This window comes from Mustela erminea, chromosome 10 (genome assembly GCF_009829155.1).
Source record: "Mustela erminea isolate mMusErm1 chromosome 10, mMusErm1.Pri, whole genome shotgun sequence".
NCBI classification, from domain to species: Eukaryota; Metazoa; Chordata; class Mammalia; order Carnivora; family Mustelidae; genus Mustela; species Mustela erminea.
Window position 1 is genome coordinate 108851886 of NC_045623.1, and position 18133 is coordinate 108870018.

The 18133-nt window shown below is 60.1% G+C and overlaps 1 protein-coding gene across 1 annotated transcript in view; it reads right to left on the minus strand.

The window, feature by feature from the left end:
- PRKCZ (protein kinase C zeta) overlaps positions 1-13744 on the minus strand; it is a 92779-nt gene extending 79035 nt beyond the window's left edge. Inside the window, exons 1-4 of the mRNA XM_032361024.1 lie at positions 13477-13744; positions 10701-10822; positions 9800-9889; positions 8223-8273 (exon numbers count right to left, since the gene is read on the minus strand). Coding sequence (XP_032216915.1) covers positions 8223-8273; positions 9800-9889; positions 10701-10822; positions 13477-13547 — 334 coding nt within the window. The 5' untranslated portion in view covers positions 13548-13744. The remainder of the gene's footprint in view (positions 1-8222; positions 8274-9799; positions 9890-10700; positions 10823-13476) is intronic.
- Between the last annotated feature and the right edge of the window lie 4389 nt (positions 13745-18133).

Consider the following 18133-nt stretch of genomic DNA (forward strand, 5'->3'; position numbering starts at 1 on the left):
GCCCTGGCAATACAACTGCCACGTGGCGGGAGGGACCCTCCTGGGTCTCTCGCTCCTGTGGGGCCCTTGCTGCTGACTGCAGGGAGCCGGGCCCTCGCTGCTGACTGCAGGGAGCCGGGCCTCCCAGCCGAACCCCCAGAGCACGTTCCCCTCCATCACGGCACCGGACGGGCATGGTGGCGTCCACGGAGGTCCGCCCCGACGGGGCCCAGGACAGAACTGAAGTCAGGCCCCCTTCAAAGTGGGGGGCCGTCCCGGGGCCCCGTTGACGGTGACTTGGGATGATGCCTGCACACACATAGTGATCCGTCTTTAAGGTGTGGCCAAAACAAGGCTACCAGTTTCGAGCTTTAGGACCTAGAATGGGCGCCAGATGCCAACAGCAGTACAAGCCACGAGGGCCCGAGGGCCGCGTCCATCCGTCCATCCGTCCACCCGTCCATCCGTGCGCGCAGAGAGAAGCAAACCGCAGGAAACCCACACAATGAAACACAACCGCGTCCTAAAACGGGAAGAAGAGCCGCACAGAGGGAGTGAGGAAGGGGAGAGCCGTGCACGGTCAACAGGACCCGACAGCCACACTCCCGCCTCTGGGGAGCCCGCGGGACGCTGCCCGGAGAGCGCACACACGCGGTGCCCACCGTCTCCGTGCGCCTCCGAAGACAGACAGAGTGTGTTCTCTGCCTACAGCAGGACGCAGTTAGCCACAAACCACAGAGAGAAACTGGAAAAGTCACCCGTGCCTCCAAATGAAACAAAACAGCCTTGAACAACCAACGGACCAAAGGAGAAGTCACGAGGGAGAGAAAAGAGATACGAGCGACCAGAAGCACAGAAGCGCTTCCAGGGCGCGGGTCACGCTACAGGGCCCTCCCGCTGGGACCACCACCCCGTGAACCCCGACCTCACCGTGACCACCAGCCAACTAACGTCATGACTTAAGGAAGAGAAAAAGGAAAAACACAGTAACCCACAGCCAGGAGAAGGCTGGAAATAGCGAGGACCGGGGCAGAGAGCCACAAAATCGGAAACAACAGGGGGGAAAAATCAATGAAACCTAAAGTTAGTTCTTTGAAAAGATCAAGAAAATTGACAAACTTTTAGCCAGAGGGACTAGGAAAGAAAAATGATTCAAATTACTGAACTTGGAAATTAAAGCGGGACAATTCCTACCACTGATGCCACAGAAATAAAAGGAACCCAAGGCAGCCTGGGAACCGGCGGCGGCACGAACTGCCCGGCCCAAGCCCCGAAGAAACAGGAACTATAAACCGATCCACCACCGGCAGAGACAGCAGCAATAATCGAAGATCTCCCGACAAGAAGATCACTGGCCCAGACGGTTTCACCGGCGGATTCCACCAAACATGTAAAGAGCCAACACCAACTCTCAAGCGTTCCCAAAGCACCGAAGAGGAGGGAACTTGCCTGAGCTGTTCTAGGAGCCCGGCCTCACCGGCGCCAAAGCCGGGCAGAAAACCCTGTAGGGAGAGAAAACCACGGACAGATGTTCTCGTGATCACCAGCGGAAAGTCCCCGGCAAAATTCTGGCCAACAGAACTGAGCCGCACAGGGAAAGCGTCCACCCTGGGGCCAAGTGCCACCTGCCCCCAGAACGCGAGCACGGCTTGTGGACGAAAGTCCACTCGGGGCAACACCCACGAACACAACGGAGGGAAAAAAACACACGATCATCTCCACGGACGCAAACAAGGTATCTGAAAAGTGGAACATCCTTCAGGATAAGAGCAGTCACTAAACCAGGGGACGCCAACGCGGCAGAGGGGAGAGCCAAAGAGGGGAGGACGCAGGAAACGCTGGCTGAGAGAGGGCTTCTGGTGGGCGCTGTGCGGCGCCGCAGACCACGAGGTCTGACCACGGAAGGAATTCCTCGAGCAAGCTGGACGCAGCCCGGCGGCCAGCGGCTCCCGGAGCGTCTCCAGGCTGCGTCAGACACGCATCAAGCTCTCCGCGCCGGGGACCAGGCTACTTGGTGCCTGGGTTTAGAGACTAACGTTACAGAAATGGACAACTCCACGTTTCCGATCTAAATAGGCAGTTTTGGGGGCGTCCAGGTGCCTCCGTCAGCGGGGCCTCCGACTGGATGTCCGCTCCGGTCGTGATCGCAGGGTCACGGGCTCTGCGCGGGGCATGGAGCCGCTCCGGACTCTCCCTCCCCCCCCTGCTCCCACGAGTGCGTGCTCTCTACACCCAGGGGCGCCTGGGGGGCTCCGCGGGTTGGGCGTCTGGCTTCGCTCGGTGGTGATCCCAGGTTCCTGGGATGGAGCCCCGCATCGGGCTCCCTGCGCGGCGGGAAGCCTGCTTCTCCTGCCTCTCCCTCTGCCCTGCTTCTGTCTCTGACAAACGAAAAAAATCCTTTAGAAAAAAATAAAATTAAAATAAAAACAAACAGGGGCGCCTGGGTGGCTCAGTAGGTTAAAGCCTCTGCCTCAGGCTCAGGTCATGATCCCAGGGTCCTGGGATAGAGCCCCGGACTGAGCCCCACATCGGGCTCTCTGCTTAGCAGGGAGCCTGCTTCTCCCCTCTCTCTCTCTGCCTGCCCCTCTGCCTACTTGTGATTTCTGTCTGTCAAATAAATAAATAAAATCTTAAAAAATAAATAAATAAAATAAAATAAAATAAAATGAAAACACGTAAATAGGCGGTTTATTTACTCAGAGTGCTGGACGAGCCCGGCTGAGGCTGCCGCCGGGTTTCTGACAGAGCTTGGGACTGCAACTGAGCTCCACATCCTTCTGACAGGTACTCAATTTTTTTTTTTTTAAGATTTTATTTATTTACTTATTTGTCAGAGAGACAGAGAGCAGGAGCACGGGGAGCGGCAGGCAGAGGGCGAGGGAGAAGCAGACTCCCGGAGGAGCCACGAGCCGGAGGCAGGACTGTACCCCAGGACCCCGGGGTCATGATCCGAGCCGACGGCAGACGCTTACAGGGCCACCCGGGCATCCCTCGACTTTTAAAACACTCAACAGACAAGGCACCAGGGTCATCAGGCGCCCGTTCCTCCCCACAGGACCACGCGATTAGCTCAGTTCTGACACCACTACGCGAAGACGACGTCAGATCCCACACGGGAAAAGGGCTCGGTCCTACAAGACGCCCCCCCCCCCCGACTCCAGTCACCAATCCGGGGTGTCACCCGTGCTCCTGAAAGATCAGGCATGGCCACAATCCCCTCCTGGGTGTGATTAAATTGCTAGAGTGACTGGATTAACTCGGGGACAGCCGGAAGAGATGCCCAGGGAACGGTATCGGGAAGGGCCCGGGGCTTCTGTCCTCTCCGGGCAAGCCACTCTCCCCACATCGCCGTGTCTTCATGAACCCAGAAGCTCCATGAACCCTCCTCTTGGGGTTTTATAGAGGTTCAGTTCATAAGCATGACTGACTGAACCGGCAAGCCCTCTCCCCCCCCAGAGGTCAGAAGGGAGGACCGGAAGCTCCAATCCCTCCCCGACAAGGTCTTTCTGGCCACCACCCCCACCATCCAGAGGCCCCACCCTAAATTACCTCATTAGCACCAACTCCGAGTGTTCCAAAGGGACTCTTTTTTTTTTTTTTTAAGATTTTATTTTTTTAAAGGTTTTATTTTATTTTTTTTTTAATTTATTTTTCAGAGACAGAGGGAGAGAGCGCGAGCGAGCACAGGCAGACAGAGAGGCAGGCAGAGGCAGAGGGAGAAGCAGGCTCCCTGCTGAACAAGGAGCCGGATGTGGGACTCAATCCCAGGACCCTGGGATCATGACCTGAGCCACCCAGGCGTCCCTCCAAAGGGACTCTTAATGATTGACGAGACAATGCCATCCGTCAGGAGACCCCGGGGGACTTCAGAGCTCTGCCAGAACCTGGGGGCCAAGGCCACATGCACCCCTCATTCCAGCACAGATGGAAACTACCTTCACAGAGTCAGAGCCGTATATGCAAGCCCCCAGCAAGACTGAGAGCTTTTCCTCCGAGATCAGGAACAAGACAAGGAAGCCCATTCTCTTCTGCACACAGTGGGGAAGTTCTAGCAGGAGCAATCAGGCAACAGAAAAGTAAGGGCACAAAAACTGGAAAGGGAGAAGTAAAATGACCTCTGTTTGCAGATGATACAGAAAACCCTAATGATTCCACAAAAACGCTGTCGGAACTAATAAATTCAGTAAAATGGGACGCAAAGCCAACACACAAAACCCAGTTGCATTTTTACACACAAACAACGAACTATCCAAAAAAGAAATCGAGACAACAGTTGCATTTTACAGGAGCATCAAAAATGAAACACTTCAGAGTAAGCCTAGCAGTAAGGGGAAAGACTTGGGACACCAAAAACCACAAAACAGTGCTGAAAGGGAGCAAATGGGACAAACGCAGTAGGACATCCCATGTGTTGGGTTAGAAGGCTTCATACTGCCATCGTGTTAATTCATCCGACCCAACCTACAGATTCCACGCAATCCCTACCAAATCCTAATGACATGGTTTGCAGAAACAGAAACACCCATCCTAGAAATCATCTCGAGGGACCTAGAATAGCCAAGCCACCTGGAAAAAGAACAAAGCAGAAGGCCTTACATCCCCTGATTTTAAAAACTTCCTACAGTAACAGAAAAATGAGATATCGGCATAAAGACAGACAACATGAAGTCCAAGAGAACAGAGAGCCCAGAAACCAACCCTCCCGGGGCGTCCGATGGTTCTTAGCAAGGGCGCTGCGACCATCCAATGGGGAAAGATGGTTCTTTCCAGCAAACGGTGCTGGGAAAACCAGATATCCACACGAGAAAGGATGAAGTTGGACCCCTACCTCACACCATATACAAAAATTAACCCCACATGCATCAAAAACCTAAAGGTAAAGGCTGAAGAAAATAGAGGGTGAAACTAGACCACGTTGTACTTGACAAGGATTCCTGGATGCGGCACCACAGGCAACAAAAAACAAGCCAAGGGCCGGCTGCGCGTGAACGGACACACCAAATGTGGTCAGAATGGCAGGACAGAGGCCGGGAGCCAGGGGCTGGGGGTCAGTGCTTACTGGGGACAGAGCGCCCTCTTACAGGATGAGGGACGTTCTGGAGCCGGACGGTAGAGCTGGTTGCACACAACGCGAATGTAATTCGTATCAATGAACCGTACACTTAGCGGTCAGGGTGGTAAGTTTCAGGTCCTGTGTAATTTACCCCAATACAAAACTCGGAAAGAGGAATGTCGTTGTGACACCTGCTACAAAGGCATGAACTTTGGAAACACCAAGCTAAGTAGAAGGACCCCGTTACAAAACACCACAGGCCACGTGATTCCATGACCACAAGTCCAAACCAGGTAACCCCACAGAGACGGCAGGAGGCTGAGCGGGGCTGGCTGGGGCTGGCTGGGGAGTAGCTGCTGATGGGCGGGACAGGCCCCAGAAGTAGGCAGACGGGGCACAGCATGGACTGGACTGAATGCCACAGAACCATTCACTTTACGGGGGTTATACATTCTATGTTACGGGCACTCACACGATTTTTTTTTTTTTATTTTTAAAAAGATTTTATTTATTTATTTGACAGAGAGAGATCACAAGCAGGCAGAGAGGCAGGCAGAGGGGGCAGGGGGAAGCAGGCTCCCCGCTGAGCAGAGAGCCCGATGAGGGACTCGATCCCAGGACCCTGAGATCATGACCTGAGCCGAAGGCAGAGGCTTAACCCACTGAGCCACCCAGGGGTCCCCTACAGGATTTTTTTTAAAGATTAATTTATTCCAGAGACTGAGTGAGCGCGTGCATGGTGGGGAGGGGCAGAGGGCAAGGGAGAATCCTCAAGGAAACTCCGCACTAAGCACAGGGCCCGTCTCGGGGCTCGACCCATGACCCCAAAATCATGACCTAAGTCAAAACCCAGACTTGGACGCTCCGCCAACTGAGCCACCCAGGCACCCCGGTCTACACACTCGGGCTACAGAACCAGTTAAATCGAGATTCACAGCCTGAGCAGGAGGGGCTGGGAGGTGTTCGGCTGAAAGCGGACGCAGCCCCGGCTGGAGTGAGGTGGTCTTCCCGCTGCCCATGCCCAGGTGCCACCACGGGACCACGTTTCCGCTGCCTGTTGTCTCTGGCCACCGTCCGCCAGTCCATCCAGCCTCCTTCACGCGGCCCTGACACAGCTCAGGGCCGCAGTTCACGTGGCACCTGTCGGGCCCTCGCACTCCCTGGGCATCAGGCGTGCTGCTCGAGGCCAAGAACACTGAACATGAAAGCCCACGCAGGCACCAAAACCACACAACACACCCAGTCCGTGGTGGCCATCGGTGGCCGGAACTGTCCGAGATGGGCGTGGAAATCAAGCCGAAAGAGTAAAATACCGGGGAGACACCTGCACTCACAGAGCCCAGGAGCCCGGGATCCCCTCGTGAAGGCGCTCTGCTCCCTGCCCTGGCCAGCGAGGTGAGCCTGGTGCTTGGGTGCAGACCTGTGGGGCAGGGATCCGTGGGCAGGGAGACACGGGTCAACGGCCCCCAGCCCGTCCTGGGGACTCAGCCAGGGCCCAGGGCCGGTGGGATGATCACCCATGAGGACACAGGCCGGCGGGACAGCCAGGGCGGTGCGGCTTCAGGTCCACATTCCTACATTCCCCTGCGGTGACACAATCTGCTGCCCGGCCACGCCCACTCCTACCTGCAGCAGGGACCCCAGCCCACACAAGGCCAGGCCCGGCCTGGGGGGCGTCCAGGCTGGCTTCCCTCCAAGGCTCCTCCGCGGCTGCCCAGGGCCCCTGCGGGCCTTTCTGTCGGCGTCACCGTGTCTGCACCTCGTGGCCCGCCCAGGCCGTCCGGGCACCCACTGCACATCGCACCTCATAACCCTCTCTGGGCCCACAACCCAGCAGCGCCCAAGCCCCACGCTCAGCAAGGCCGTGCAACCACACACGTGCCCTGGCCCATCTGGCCTCCCTTCCCCAGAGGGGCCACTGCTGGAACCTTCTTTTCCACGGGACACTGCCTCAGCGCAGCTCCTCACCTCCGACTCTCAGCCGCAGCCCCCTCCCAGCCTCGGCCGCTCCCCCCAAACCCCCACCCCAAGCTACACGATTGCTGTGTGATGTAGAGCACTCCCGTGTTTATGGGGCCTATCGCCTGCCCCAGCTGGGAGGTCCTGGGGTGCCCGCGGCCCCCACCCAGTGTGCTGCACACACAAGCAGGACTGAGGGAAGGAACGTGTCCCTGCGCCTCCTCACACTCTCCCCAAAACCGCCCCGCTGTCCGCTGCCTATAGGCTGGCCGTGGCCGAGACCCAGCCAGCCCCGGCCCTTCTGGCCTCATCAGCCAGCCCGCTCCACTGCGGCCAGGAGTCCAGAGTCCGCATGGCCCTATAGCCTGGCCGGTGGCTCCTTCAGGGTCCCCTGGTCCCTGTTCCCTTTAGAAGCCCCAAGGCCAGACCCCAATCCCAGACACTCTCTCCTCTATGCTAAGGGCCCCCAAATCTATCTTCAGCCCCGTTGCTTTCCTAAACCCAAGAATGACGCACACAACTCTCCACTCACCATCTCCCCGGGGCCCAGCGGGTGCCGCCCGGCCCCTGCTCAAAGGCTCCAATCTGCTCGGGGCTGAGCCAGGGAACGGCCTTAGCCCCCAGGCCCTTGCTCCCGGGAGGAGCAGACAGCGCCACGGGCCAGAGGAGGGTCTGGGTTGTTGGTGAGCAATTCATGCCCCACATGGGGGCTCTGGCCTCAAGGACAAAGTGGGGCCAGAGAGCTCCGACCAGCCTGGGGTCCGGTGGTCCCTGGGACAAGGCAAAGCTCTGTTCTGGACCCACTGCCCCTCGGACTTCTTCCCGTATCAACAGACCCACATCCCTGCATTCCGGGGGGCCAGTGTGGGCCGGAGAGAGGGCACATGGCCAGGTCTGGGGGTGGCTGGGGCAGATGCCTGGGCCCTTCCCTCCTCGGGGAGCACGGCACTGCTGGCACAGCTGGCACTGTTTCTCCTGGCACCAAGGGACCAAGCCGGTGTCCTGAAGGCAGCCCTAGTCAGCCAGAGCGCACACTGGCAAAGACAGGCGCGCCCGTGGAAACCCCATGTCAGAGCACCTCGACCGCTCACTCTGCCTTCGGTCGCCTCGCGAGGACACACATTCCTAAGCCGCGGCCACAACAGGCACCCGGTCTGCACCCTCCTGACACTTGAATCGAGAATTCAAGCCACGACGTGAGACACAAGTCATAGAGGACGGCAGTACTCACTGTCTTCTCCCGGACAAGGCATGCCTGGCTGCTCGGGGGTGCTGGGGAACACTGGAGAGAGGGAGAGAGAGCAGTCTGTCACCAAGCGCGGCCACGGAAGGTCCCACGCCATGTCAGGCCGACCGGATGGACCCCCCACGAAGCCCACATTGCCGACCAGCCTACTCTGAGGGGGTGCTCCTTGTGGCACAAGTGTGGAAGCCCAAACGTGCTTTAAAAGGACTTTGAAATGCAGTGAAAACCTCTGGGGGAGAAGCAGTGGGGGACCCTGGACCAGAGCCGCCCCAGGAGGACTCCCGACTCACAGCGGTAAATTTAACGTGCAAGTTAGGAGCGGCACCTACTTCAAAATGGACTTTTTTTTTTTTTTTAAGATTTTATTTATTCATTTGACAGAGAGAGAGAGATCACAAGCAGGCAGAGAGGCAGACAGAGAGAGAGAGAAAAGCAGGCTCCCTGCTGAGCAGAGAGCCCAATGCGGGACTCGATCCCAGGACCCTGAGATCACGACCTGAGCCGAAGGCGGCGGCTTAAGCCACTGAGCCACCCAGGCGCCCCCAAAAAGGACTTTTGAAAGCACATTAGACTCTGTTTTGCACTCAAGGTGCAGTTCAAAATTAAATATCTTAAAATACATCCTGGGCTTCCCTCATGGATTATTCAGACAGGAGCTTACAAAGTATTAACACTTAACTGAAGCAACCACTTCCTTATCTAGAAAATTACGCTGTCTTTGGAAAGCACCACCATCAAGAAAGCGGGCCGGGTGAGGGCTCCCAGCGCAAACCCCATGTCCGGGCAGAGCTGCAGAAGCGGGACCCTGCAACCACCACTGGGCCCGCCCCAGGGAGAACATGGAACCACGGAACCCCTGGTTGAGAGCACCAGTCCCAGCGGGGTCAGGCTTGGCTCAGCTGTCCCTGCCCACCTGCCTGGCCAAGGGTCTGGGCTGCACAGGAGCGAAGGCAGACATGGCTGGTCAGAGCCATGCTCAGACACCCCGAAGAACCCCCAGGAGTGTCGGGGGGCAGCCTGAAACCCCCAATTCAGACTATACTGAAATCATAATTCCTACTTCCCATGATCAGTCTATAAAGCAGCTCTGAGCTTCTCAGAGAACAGCTGTGAGCCGGAGACGGGCTCAGGGAGGGTCTCATCCACCCCAAGTGCCCCCTCCTCCGCCTGTCCTCCTACACTCTAGGCCGGGACCCTTCCAGCTTCCCAAAAGGTGGAGGCCGGTGAGAGGGCCCAGGCTTCTGATGTACCAGTGATGCTGGCCTCCAGGGCACGGGGACAATGAAGACCAGCAACCAGAACCCAGGCCCCTGTGTCTAGTGAGAAGGAGCTTTTCTGACTCTTTACCAGCTACCGCTATTTTATTTAGGTTAACAAGATGTAAGAGAAGAAACAAACCCAAATCACACTATATTCAACATCCTTAAGTTCTCTGGAATCCTAAGATTTTAAACCATGATCCCCGATGTGTTCTCTAGTCCCCCTGGCCATCTGGAAACCACGCTGGGCTCCCACCACCCCAGACCACAGTGGGACCAGCCCACCCCCCGGCTGCCACTGACCGTGAATGGCGAGCCCCTCGTCCCTGCGCTGACAGGCCAGACGGAAGGCCTCCTCCAGCTCCATCTGGGAGGACACGGTGCAGGGGTCACCTAGGCAGGGCAAGAGACATCGCTGAGGCTGCCGCAGGCCCGAGGCAAAGGGGTCCAACTCAGGCTAGGAAGGGCAGAGTCTGGCTACTCGTGACCAGTCGCCCACTGCGGAGCTGGGAGACCCGAGAACGGGTGACGGGATGGGGGGGGTCCACATCAGAACCGGCGGATCCCCAGTACGAGCCCCAAGAAGTCTAGCTCCAGAGCCAAACCATGCGAACGTTCCTGGCTTGGACGAGATGAAGGGCATTCTTCTTAGGTTAGTCCTCAGTGAAAGGAAAGGCTCCCTGCCCCCATCCTGGAGAGGAACACAGAAAGGCACAGAACCAACGCCCCAGGGGGTTACTCTGCAGCTCCCCCGTGTCCTCTCTGGCAGCTGGACTGTGTCCCCACCCCCAGCGTTCTCAGCTGTGTGTCTGACCGACACAGAGAAGGATGCAGAGCGGAGGGGAGGGGGAGGGCGCTGTGGGGTCTCGCTGCTTACCCTCCAGCTCTCCCTGAGCTGAACAGGAGAGCGAGCTTATCCTTCCAAATCACCCACTGGAAAGCCCAGAACAGGAGAGAGGGAAGGGCCACGGGCTGGCCCCAGGCGGGGACGGAGACCCCTGCGGCCCTCTCCCCATCTGCCCTTCCCCGCCCCGCTCCCACCCAGCTCCCGCTGCGAAGTGATTTCCAGCACCCTACGGGGAAGACGGCTGTTCACTAGCTTAATCCCGTAATTTTAAATCTCCTCAGAGAGGGGCTGCCCTAACGGCGGACAGAGGGAGACCCAGAGATCCGCAGTCGGACGGCCAGAGACCAAGGGCTGTACCTTCACTGTCCACCCACTTCAGGGTGAGCGGGTGTGTGTGACGGAGACCGCACATCTCTCTCACTTCCTCACAGAGCTCCTCGAAGGTCATGGCTGCATCCAGGCTGGTGATCAGGATGTCCCTGGGGCAAAGAGGGTGGACATGTGTCACCAAGAAGCACATTGAAATCAAATTAAATACTGGTTAATTCAGTTATTGATTACACAGAGGGAAATTTTCCCAAACAATTTATCACAGCCCCCCCCCAATAGTACCACTGGCCACAGTCTTGTTTCCTAATCGGTATCACGAATGCCCTTGCACGGAGAGGAGAGACCTATCCCGCGCCCGGATGTCCCTACGTGGGGAGGCAGGGGGTGGTAAGAATGAGGCGGGGGTATCAGAAAGCCAGGCGAGCACACGCTCAGTCGCCAGGTTCCAAGTCAAAAGGTCACATAGGAGGGCTGCGGGGGGGAGGAGGGGGTGGGGTGTGGACACAGTTCGCTCAACTTAAGCCCACTGGCTTCATCAGACCTTCCCCCCAAAGCAGACACGCGAACAGCAGCCTGGGCTTGAGCTGGAGAGAAGGAAGACCCCACGTGGCTGTGCCTGTGAGCTCAGAAAAGTGGACGTGAGACTCGACCTGGCAAAGCAGGGTCTCCAGCACCGGTGCGCCTCGCCTGGAGGTCCCCCTGAAATGCAGGTGCTGCTGGCCCCCGGTGTTGGCACATCCTCCAGAGGCCAAACTGGGGGCCCCCTATTTTTCAGAATGACATCTTCAATGGGTCTGACCTCTCGCTGCAGCCCTGCTGCCCCCAAACCACCTTCCAGCAGCGAGAGGGCAGCACAGCCCCACCCAGGGACAGAACTCGAGGGGTCGAGGGGTCGAGGGGTCGGTCAGACACGCACAGCTCCTGGTGCTTCCCAGGACCAGCCTCATTAGAGCACCGAGCCTGCCCCTCCCAACTCAGAAGGGGAGGCGTCAAGTCCCCCAGGAGAGGGACCAGGCCAGAGGCGCAGAGAGAGCTGGGGTAGGGCAGGAACCCCCCAGGCTGCACGGGGGTTGGAAGCACCGATGGACAAAGGGAGAGTGGGAGGAAGAGGAGGACCAGAGGAAAAGGGACGGGAAGGGCGGGGAGAGGAGAGCGGAAAGCAGGGGCAGGGGGTGGAGCGAAGGGAGGAGGGAATGAGAGGCGCGGACGAGGGGGGCTCGTCAGCCCGGGAAACTGGAGCAACAGGTCACATCACTGGCAGTAACCGAAGCGCTCTCCTGAGGCCAAAGTCAGGGCCAGGGCTGGGGACCGTGGAAGCTGCGTCTGGAACTCCCCAGGGCTCCAGTCAACTCTGCCCGCCTCCATCGCTCCCCTCCGCGCCTGAAGGAGGCCACTTGAACCCAGCCTGGGGGGGGGGGGGGTCCAGTCCCCGCCCACCCTGGGCTGCTGGGGTGCAGACTTCTTCCCACGGAGGAGCAAGCCTGATTTTTCCCAAAGGAGCTTATTGCTCAGTCCCGCGATTCCTGGATGGGAAGAGGACTGTCCCTGACACAGGGTCCCCCTTCCTCAGGGTCCACCCACCAGCAAGGCAAGATGTCTGGCCGTCCCATGAGTCTGAGAGCCAGTTTTAATAGGCAAACCACCCTTCCAGGCCAGAAGACAGGACTCGGGGCCCTCTTCTTGGGGGGCTGGCCGTCCTCCTCCCGGAGCCCTGTCCCCAAGGCTCCCACACACGGTCTGCTCCCAGGTGACCCAGGTGAGGCGGGCAGAAAGGACAGGGGAGTTCCGACCTGAAACCCCAAACAGGGTGCCCTCGCGAGGCCAAGGGCCCATGCCCCTCCTCAGCCTGGAGATGCACGCGGAGATGCACCCGCGAGACCACCGAGACCACTAGCTTAAAGAGGCCGCCGCAGAGGAGCTGAGCTCCCGCCGGAGGGCCGCGCGCGCTCGGGCGGAGTCAGGATCCGCCCTCCGGGCGCCGCCCGCCCCAGGGCTGCTCCCCGGGAGGGGCCAGACGCTCCCGGCCTCTGACCCCTGAGACGCCTGCTCGCCCCATTTTACAGCGAGCAGGTCCAGTCCAGCGCGCCGCAGGCGGACGCGAGCTGATCAGAGTCCGAAAGATCGGGTCCCAACAGAGCGGCGCCTGGAGACGTACGCGGACCCCCTCCCCGCCCCGATTCGCGCCCCCGCGGGCAGCTCATTGCACCTGACCTCCCCCCGGGTCGTCACTGTTCTTGCGTATGACCTCTGGCCGGGTAAATGGGGAAAAGTTTAGGAAAACCTTATGTTTAAAACTCTGCCCGAGGTTCCATTCGGCTAAAACTTGAGTCTTACAGGTTTGCGGCCGTAACGTCCAGTCAACTCCGCAGCGAACCTCAGGGCTGCGCCCAGGGCGGGGGAGCGCGCGGCGACCGCCGCCTCTGGCCCGGCAACCTCCTCCGGGCGGCTCCGGCCCGGGAAGACCTCGCCGGGGCGGGCAGGGACCCGCGCGGCCGCCCGCACCCGCAGCGCTCCGCGCCCCGGAGCCAGAGACCCCGGCGACCCCGCCCGCCCCGCGCGCTTTCCCGCGAAAGACGTCCCAGGGCGCCTCGAACGCCCGTCGCGTCCCGGGCTCCCTCCACGGCGACGGCGCGACAGGACCTCCCGGGGCGTCCCTGTGCCCGGAGGGGCCTCGCCGTCCCCTCCCTCCCGCGCCGCACGAGCGGCGACACGGTCCCCGACGGCAGGCGCGGTCCGGGCCGTCTCCCCGCGCCCGGCTCTGCCCGAGGCCCCCCGGCCCCGCCGTCGGGCGCAGGGCGCTCACCCGCTGTAGTGCGCCTTCAGGCGGACGCGGCAGCCGCTCCCGTCCATCTTGGGGCCGGTCCTGCTGGGCATGGCTAGCTCCGCCGGCCGCCGTCAGCGCCGCGCCCCGGGCACTCGGGCCATGGCGCGGGGACCCAGCGGCCGGCCGGGGCGCCAGGTGGGGCCGGCGGCGGAACGCGGAAGGGCGCGCGCGGCGCCGGGACCCAGGGCACGCGCGTGGGGCCGGCCAACTGCGCGGAACTTGGTGGCGGGCCGGGCGGGACGGGGGCACAGCCGGCGGGGACGCGCGAGGGGCGCGCACGGAATCCCGGCGTCAGGCCCGGGGGTGGCGCGGGGGGGCGGGGGGAGGGGCACCGAACATGGCCGATTCGAGGCCCAGCGGGCGGCCAATCGGCGGGACGGGCGGTCCCGGGGCGGGGGCGGTGGCACCTGCGGCCAATGAGGGCGAGGCGGGGCCGCTACCTGGGCCAATCCCCGGGGGTCCCCGCGGCGGCGACCCAATGGCTCCGCGCTGGGCGGACTACCTGTCGGGCGGGGCGCGGCCCACCTGCGGCCAATGGAGGCGCGCGCGGCCCGGCTCTGCCCGGCAACCGGAGGCGGTGCGCGGTCGGCCCCGAGCGCCGACCCCTCGGGGAGGTGGGCTCCGGGCACCGCGCTTCCCAGGTGGGTCCCCTGCGCTGCAGCGCCCCGGGAACCTGTTGGAAATGCGAGCTACCTCGGGTGCCCCAGCCCAGGCGCACGGAATCGAAACTCCAGCGGTCTATGCAAACCAGCCCTGGGTAGTGCGCAGGGAGCGCGATCCGAAAGTCGCTGGTCTAGGGGACAGTGGGAAAGGGTCGCCGGTGACTTGAGGGATGGGAGCAGAGAACCCAGCCAACGTCGCGGGGACGGTCCGGCTGAGCTGGTTCCCTCGCCCCGGCTGCTTTCCTCTCCTTGCGGAATCCGAGATCCTGTTGTACGGAAGTCTTGTCTACACTAGCTGGCTGTTCCCACTGCTCCAGATCACTCCTCGGCCGGGACAAGGACACTACATTTACCCACGTCGCCCGTGACCTTCATTTCTGAATCGCCAGCCTCCGTGAGTCTTAATAACCCTGCGGCACTTGATCTGGACAGCCTCGTCTGGACACTCTCCAGGGGCCTGAGGGGCCGCATCCTGGTTGCATCCCCAGGGCCCAAATCTGTGTCTGCATGACCTCACCTGGGCACCAGGTGGGCACCCCCGCTCAGGTCGGCACTCCCCTCGTCCTCCCCTTCCCCACACCGCCCAGCCGGCAACCTCTGCCCCGGGACTCCAGACCTGGCCAAGCCTTCACGCCCCTCTTGGACAATCAGAGGGGCTTCCAGCACTCCCCATACTCTCATTCCCGGGACACTTCCTGGCACCTCCTGGGAACCAGGCCTGGGGTGAGAACCAAGCGGACAGTCGTGGACATGGAACTCGTATCTCCCTATACATGGACCCAGAGAAACCTGTTGAAAACCTACCTTTCACCTACCTAAGATGCTGTCCGCTGTCCCCACCTGTCTGTTTCTCTGCTCCTCTTTACAACAAAACGGCCAGGAGTCCGCAGTACGCATCCCTGCTTCATCCCCCCCTGCAACCCCCCACCACACACCTGCACCGTCATCATCATCTCCGGTGTTTTGAATACAGTGGTGAGTTCTTAGACTTTTTCTTGATCGACCCTTGGCAGTTGTCTGGCCCCTCCTAGAAGATCTTTCCCTAGGGTACTGCTCTCTGCCCCCCTCCCCCCTGCATCTCCCTCTGCTGCTTCCTCCTGGTCTCACTCTTTTTTTTTTTTTTTAAGATTTTATTTATTTATTTGACAGACAGAGATCACAAGTAGGCAGAGAGGCAGGCAGAGAGAGAGAGAGAAGCAGGCTCCCTTGCCGAGCAGAGAGCCCGATGCGGGGCTCGATCCCAGGACCTGGGCCGAAGGCAGAGACTTAACCCACGGAGCCACCCAGGCGCCCCTGGTCTCACTCTTAAATTTCCCTATCTCTGGCCCCTGCGTCTCATTTCCACTTAGGGCTCCAAACACCAACCGGAGGCAGGTCGCTCCCCTGAACTCCTGCTGAGCCTGATCCCCCACCCACACACACGCACACACGTGCGCACGTGCACGCACACACACACACATACGCCCTCTCACCCCAGCAGATCTTGCTCAGTTCAAAAACCTCCTTTCCGGGGCGCCTGGGTGGCTCAGTGGGTTAAAGCCTCTGCCTTCAGCTCAGGTCAGGATCCCAGGGTCCTGGGATCAAGCCCCGCATCGGGCTCTCTGTTCAGCAGGGAGCCTGCTTCTCTTCCTCTCACTCTCTGCCTACTTGTGATCTCTGTCTATCAGATAAATAAATAAAATCTTTAAAAAAAAAAAAAAAAACCTTCTTACCCCCCACACGCCTCCGTCGGCAGATCCTGGCAGCACCGCCTTCAGTATATTTCCAGATTCCTGCCACATCCCACCACCTCCGTTGCTACCCCTGGTCCAAGCCACATGCAGCAGCCTCCAATTTCCTTAAAAACATAAGTCGGTCCATGTCCATCAGTCTGGTGTTTAAAACCCCCAGTGATTCCCACTGTTCTCAGGAAAAGTCCACAGGCCCCACAGGAAAAGTCCACAGGCCCCACAGGATCTGGGCCCACTCCCTCTGCCTTCATCTCCCACCATCCTCATCCTGCCTCACTCCTCTCCAGAAACCTGGCCACTTTGCTTCCGCTTGCCTCAGGGCCTTTGCACATGCTGGCATCCCTCTCCCAGAAGCACCTTTGCCCAGACCCACACTTCCTTTGAGTCTCCACTTAATATCCCTGATGCCCGGGTTACTCAGCTCCCCCGCCACACCCTGTGGGTGATCCCTCCACAGCCCCAGCATGGCCACAGAGAGCTCTGTGGCTGTCAGTTGGGCACGAAGGGGATGGGGTACAAGGGCTTGCCATGCCAAGGGAGCAGCATGGTGCCCACGGGGCTGAGCAGGAATCTGCCACGGAGCAGCATCAAGGTGGCAAGTGTGTGTGGGATGCACCTGTCCCTGTGTCAGGCCCCTCAAGCAGCCCATGGCTGGGACCGTGGCCTTGTGCCCTTGACCGTCCAGAGCCCAGCCTGGCACATGGCCTCGGGCAGTCCTGACTGGAGGAGAACAAGGTTGCATCTCAGTGGGCACAGACCATCTCCGAATGGAGGGGGATCCTCTGATACGCCATGGCATCTCCCTGGCGTTCTGATTTCCTGCCTGAAAGGCAGGGCAGGAAGCAGCAAGTCCAGGTCTGGGTGCCCACCACCTGCTGTCGGCAGGACAGGCCGGCGTCTGTCCACCTCACTGCATCGCCACTTCTCTGATGTCCCACCAGACAGAGCCGCCAAGTCGGGCCCCAGAGCCCTTTCTAACCAGGGAAGCCCTTGCTGGGGTGGGAGCCTCGAGGGTCCCGGTGCCCTTGTGGGGATCGACCTCACCGGTGATCTGAGCTGGAACCTCTGTTCCGGAAGCCCGCACTGGCAGTGTCTGGAACGGTAGCACTCCCATCCCGGGGAGGGAAGCCGGTGGGGGGCGGGGCCGAGCCTGAAGCTGCAGGGTTTGAGGGCCAGGTATGGGGGGGGGGCTCTGTTCTCCATGAGGGTCGGGGAGGAGAGGCCTATTCCAGGATTCCAGGAGGAGGGCCAGGGGAAGGGCCTAACCCGAGTCTCTTACGCATCCTGTCCCAGGCCCGGGTGAGGGCACATGGGTCATGTGCAGTGCCCAGAAAGCTTCCTGCGGCCCCTGGGACGTGGAGGACTTTGGCTTTTGCATCCTCCCCCCAAAACAGCTCTGCAAAACAATGGGTCCCCCTGCCACCAGGCCTGTGGACAGTCTCCAGAGGGTGGGGAGCCTCCTGCACCCCCCCCACCCTGTTGGGACCTCAAGAGTAGAGGGCGTGGTCCGGACCGGCCAGCAGGGGGCCCCGCAGCCCAGCCCTGGCCACAGGCACAGGTGTTTGTCCCCAGATTTTCCAACCACTCCCCACGCCACACGTGACAGGGGTGGGGACCCAGTCAGCGTAGGTCCCTGCTGTGTCCCCACGGTGTCTGCGTGTCTGGCACAGCATGGAATGAATGAGGGAGGGAATGGGTAGCAGACACCCCTCAGAAATGCCAATCCAGGCCCTGTGCTGAGGGGCCCTGGACAGGACTACTGCCTCCCCAGCCTGCCAAGTGAGGGGACGGGGGAGGGGGAAGGGGGATGGACTTGGTGGCCCAAGGACAGACCTGCCAAAGTCCCTGGGGCTAAGGACAGGTCCCTTCCAGCTCCCAGCAGCTCCTGTTTCCCAGCTCTCCCTGCCAGCGGCTCATATGCCTTCATAATGACACTTATTATTTCCAAAATGAAAAAAACACAAAGGTGCGGGCTTTTAAAAGGGGATTATTAAAATGATCGAGGCTTGCTGTAAGTCTGCAGCATCATGGCAGGGGTCAGGAGAGGCCTCAGCAGCCCTGCCTCAAACCCCACAGGGAGGTCGTCCCGCTCTTGTCACCTGGGACTCCAGAGCAGCGCTGGTTGGGGAGGAGGGTGGCCAGGCCCCACCTAGCTTGATCTCCGATTTTCTCCCATGAATGTTCTTTATGAGGATGCTTTCAAATGACCTTGAGATGCTTTAGGGGTGGGGTGAAAGCTCCGTG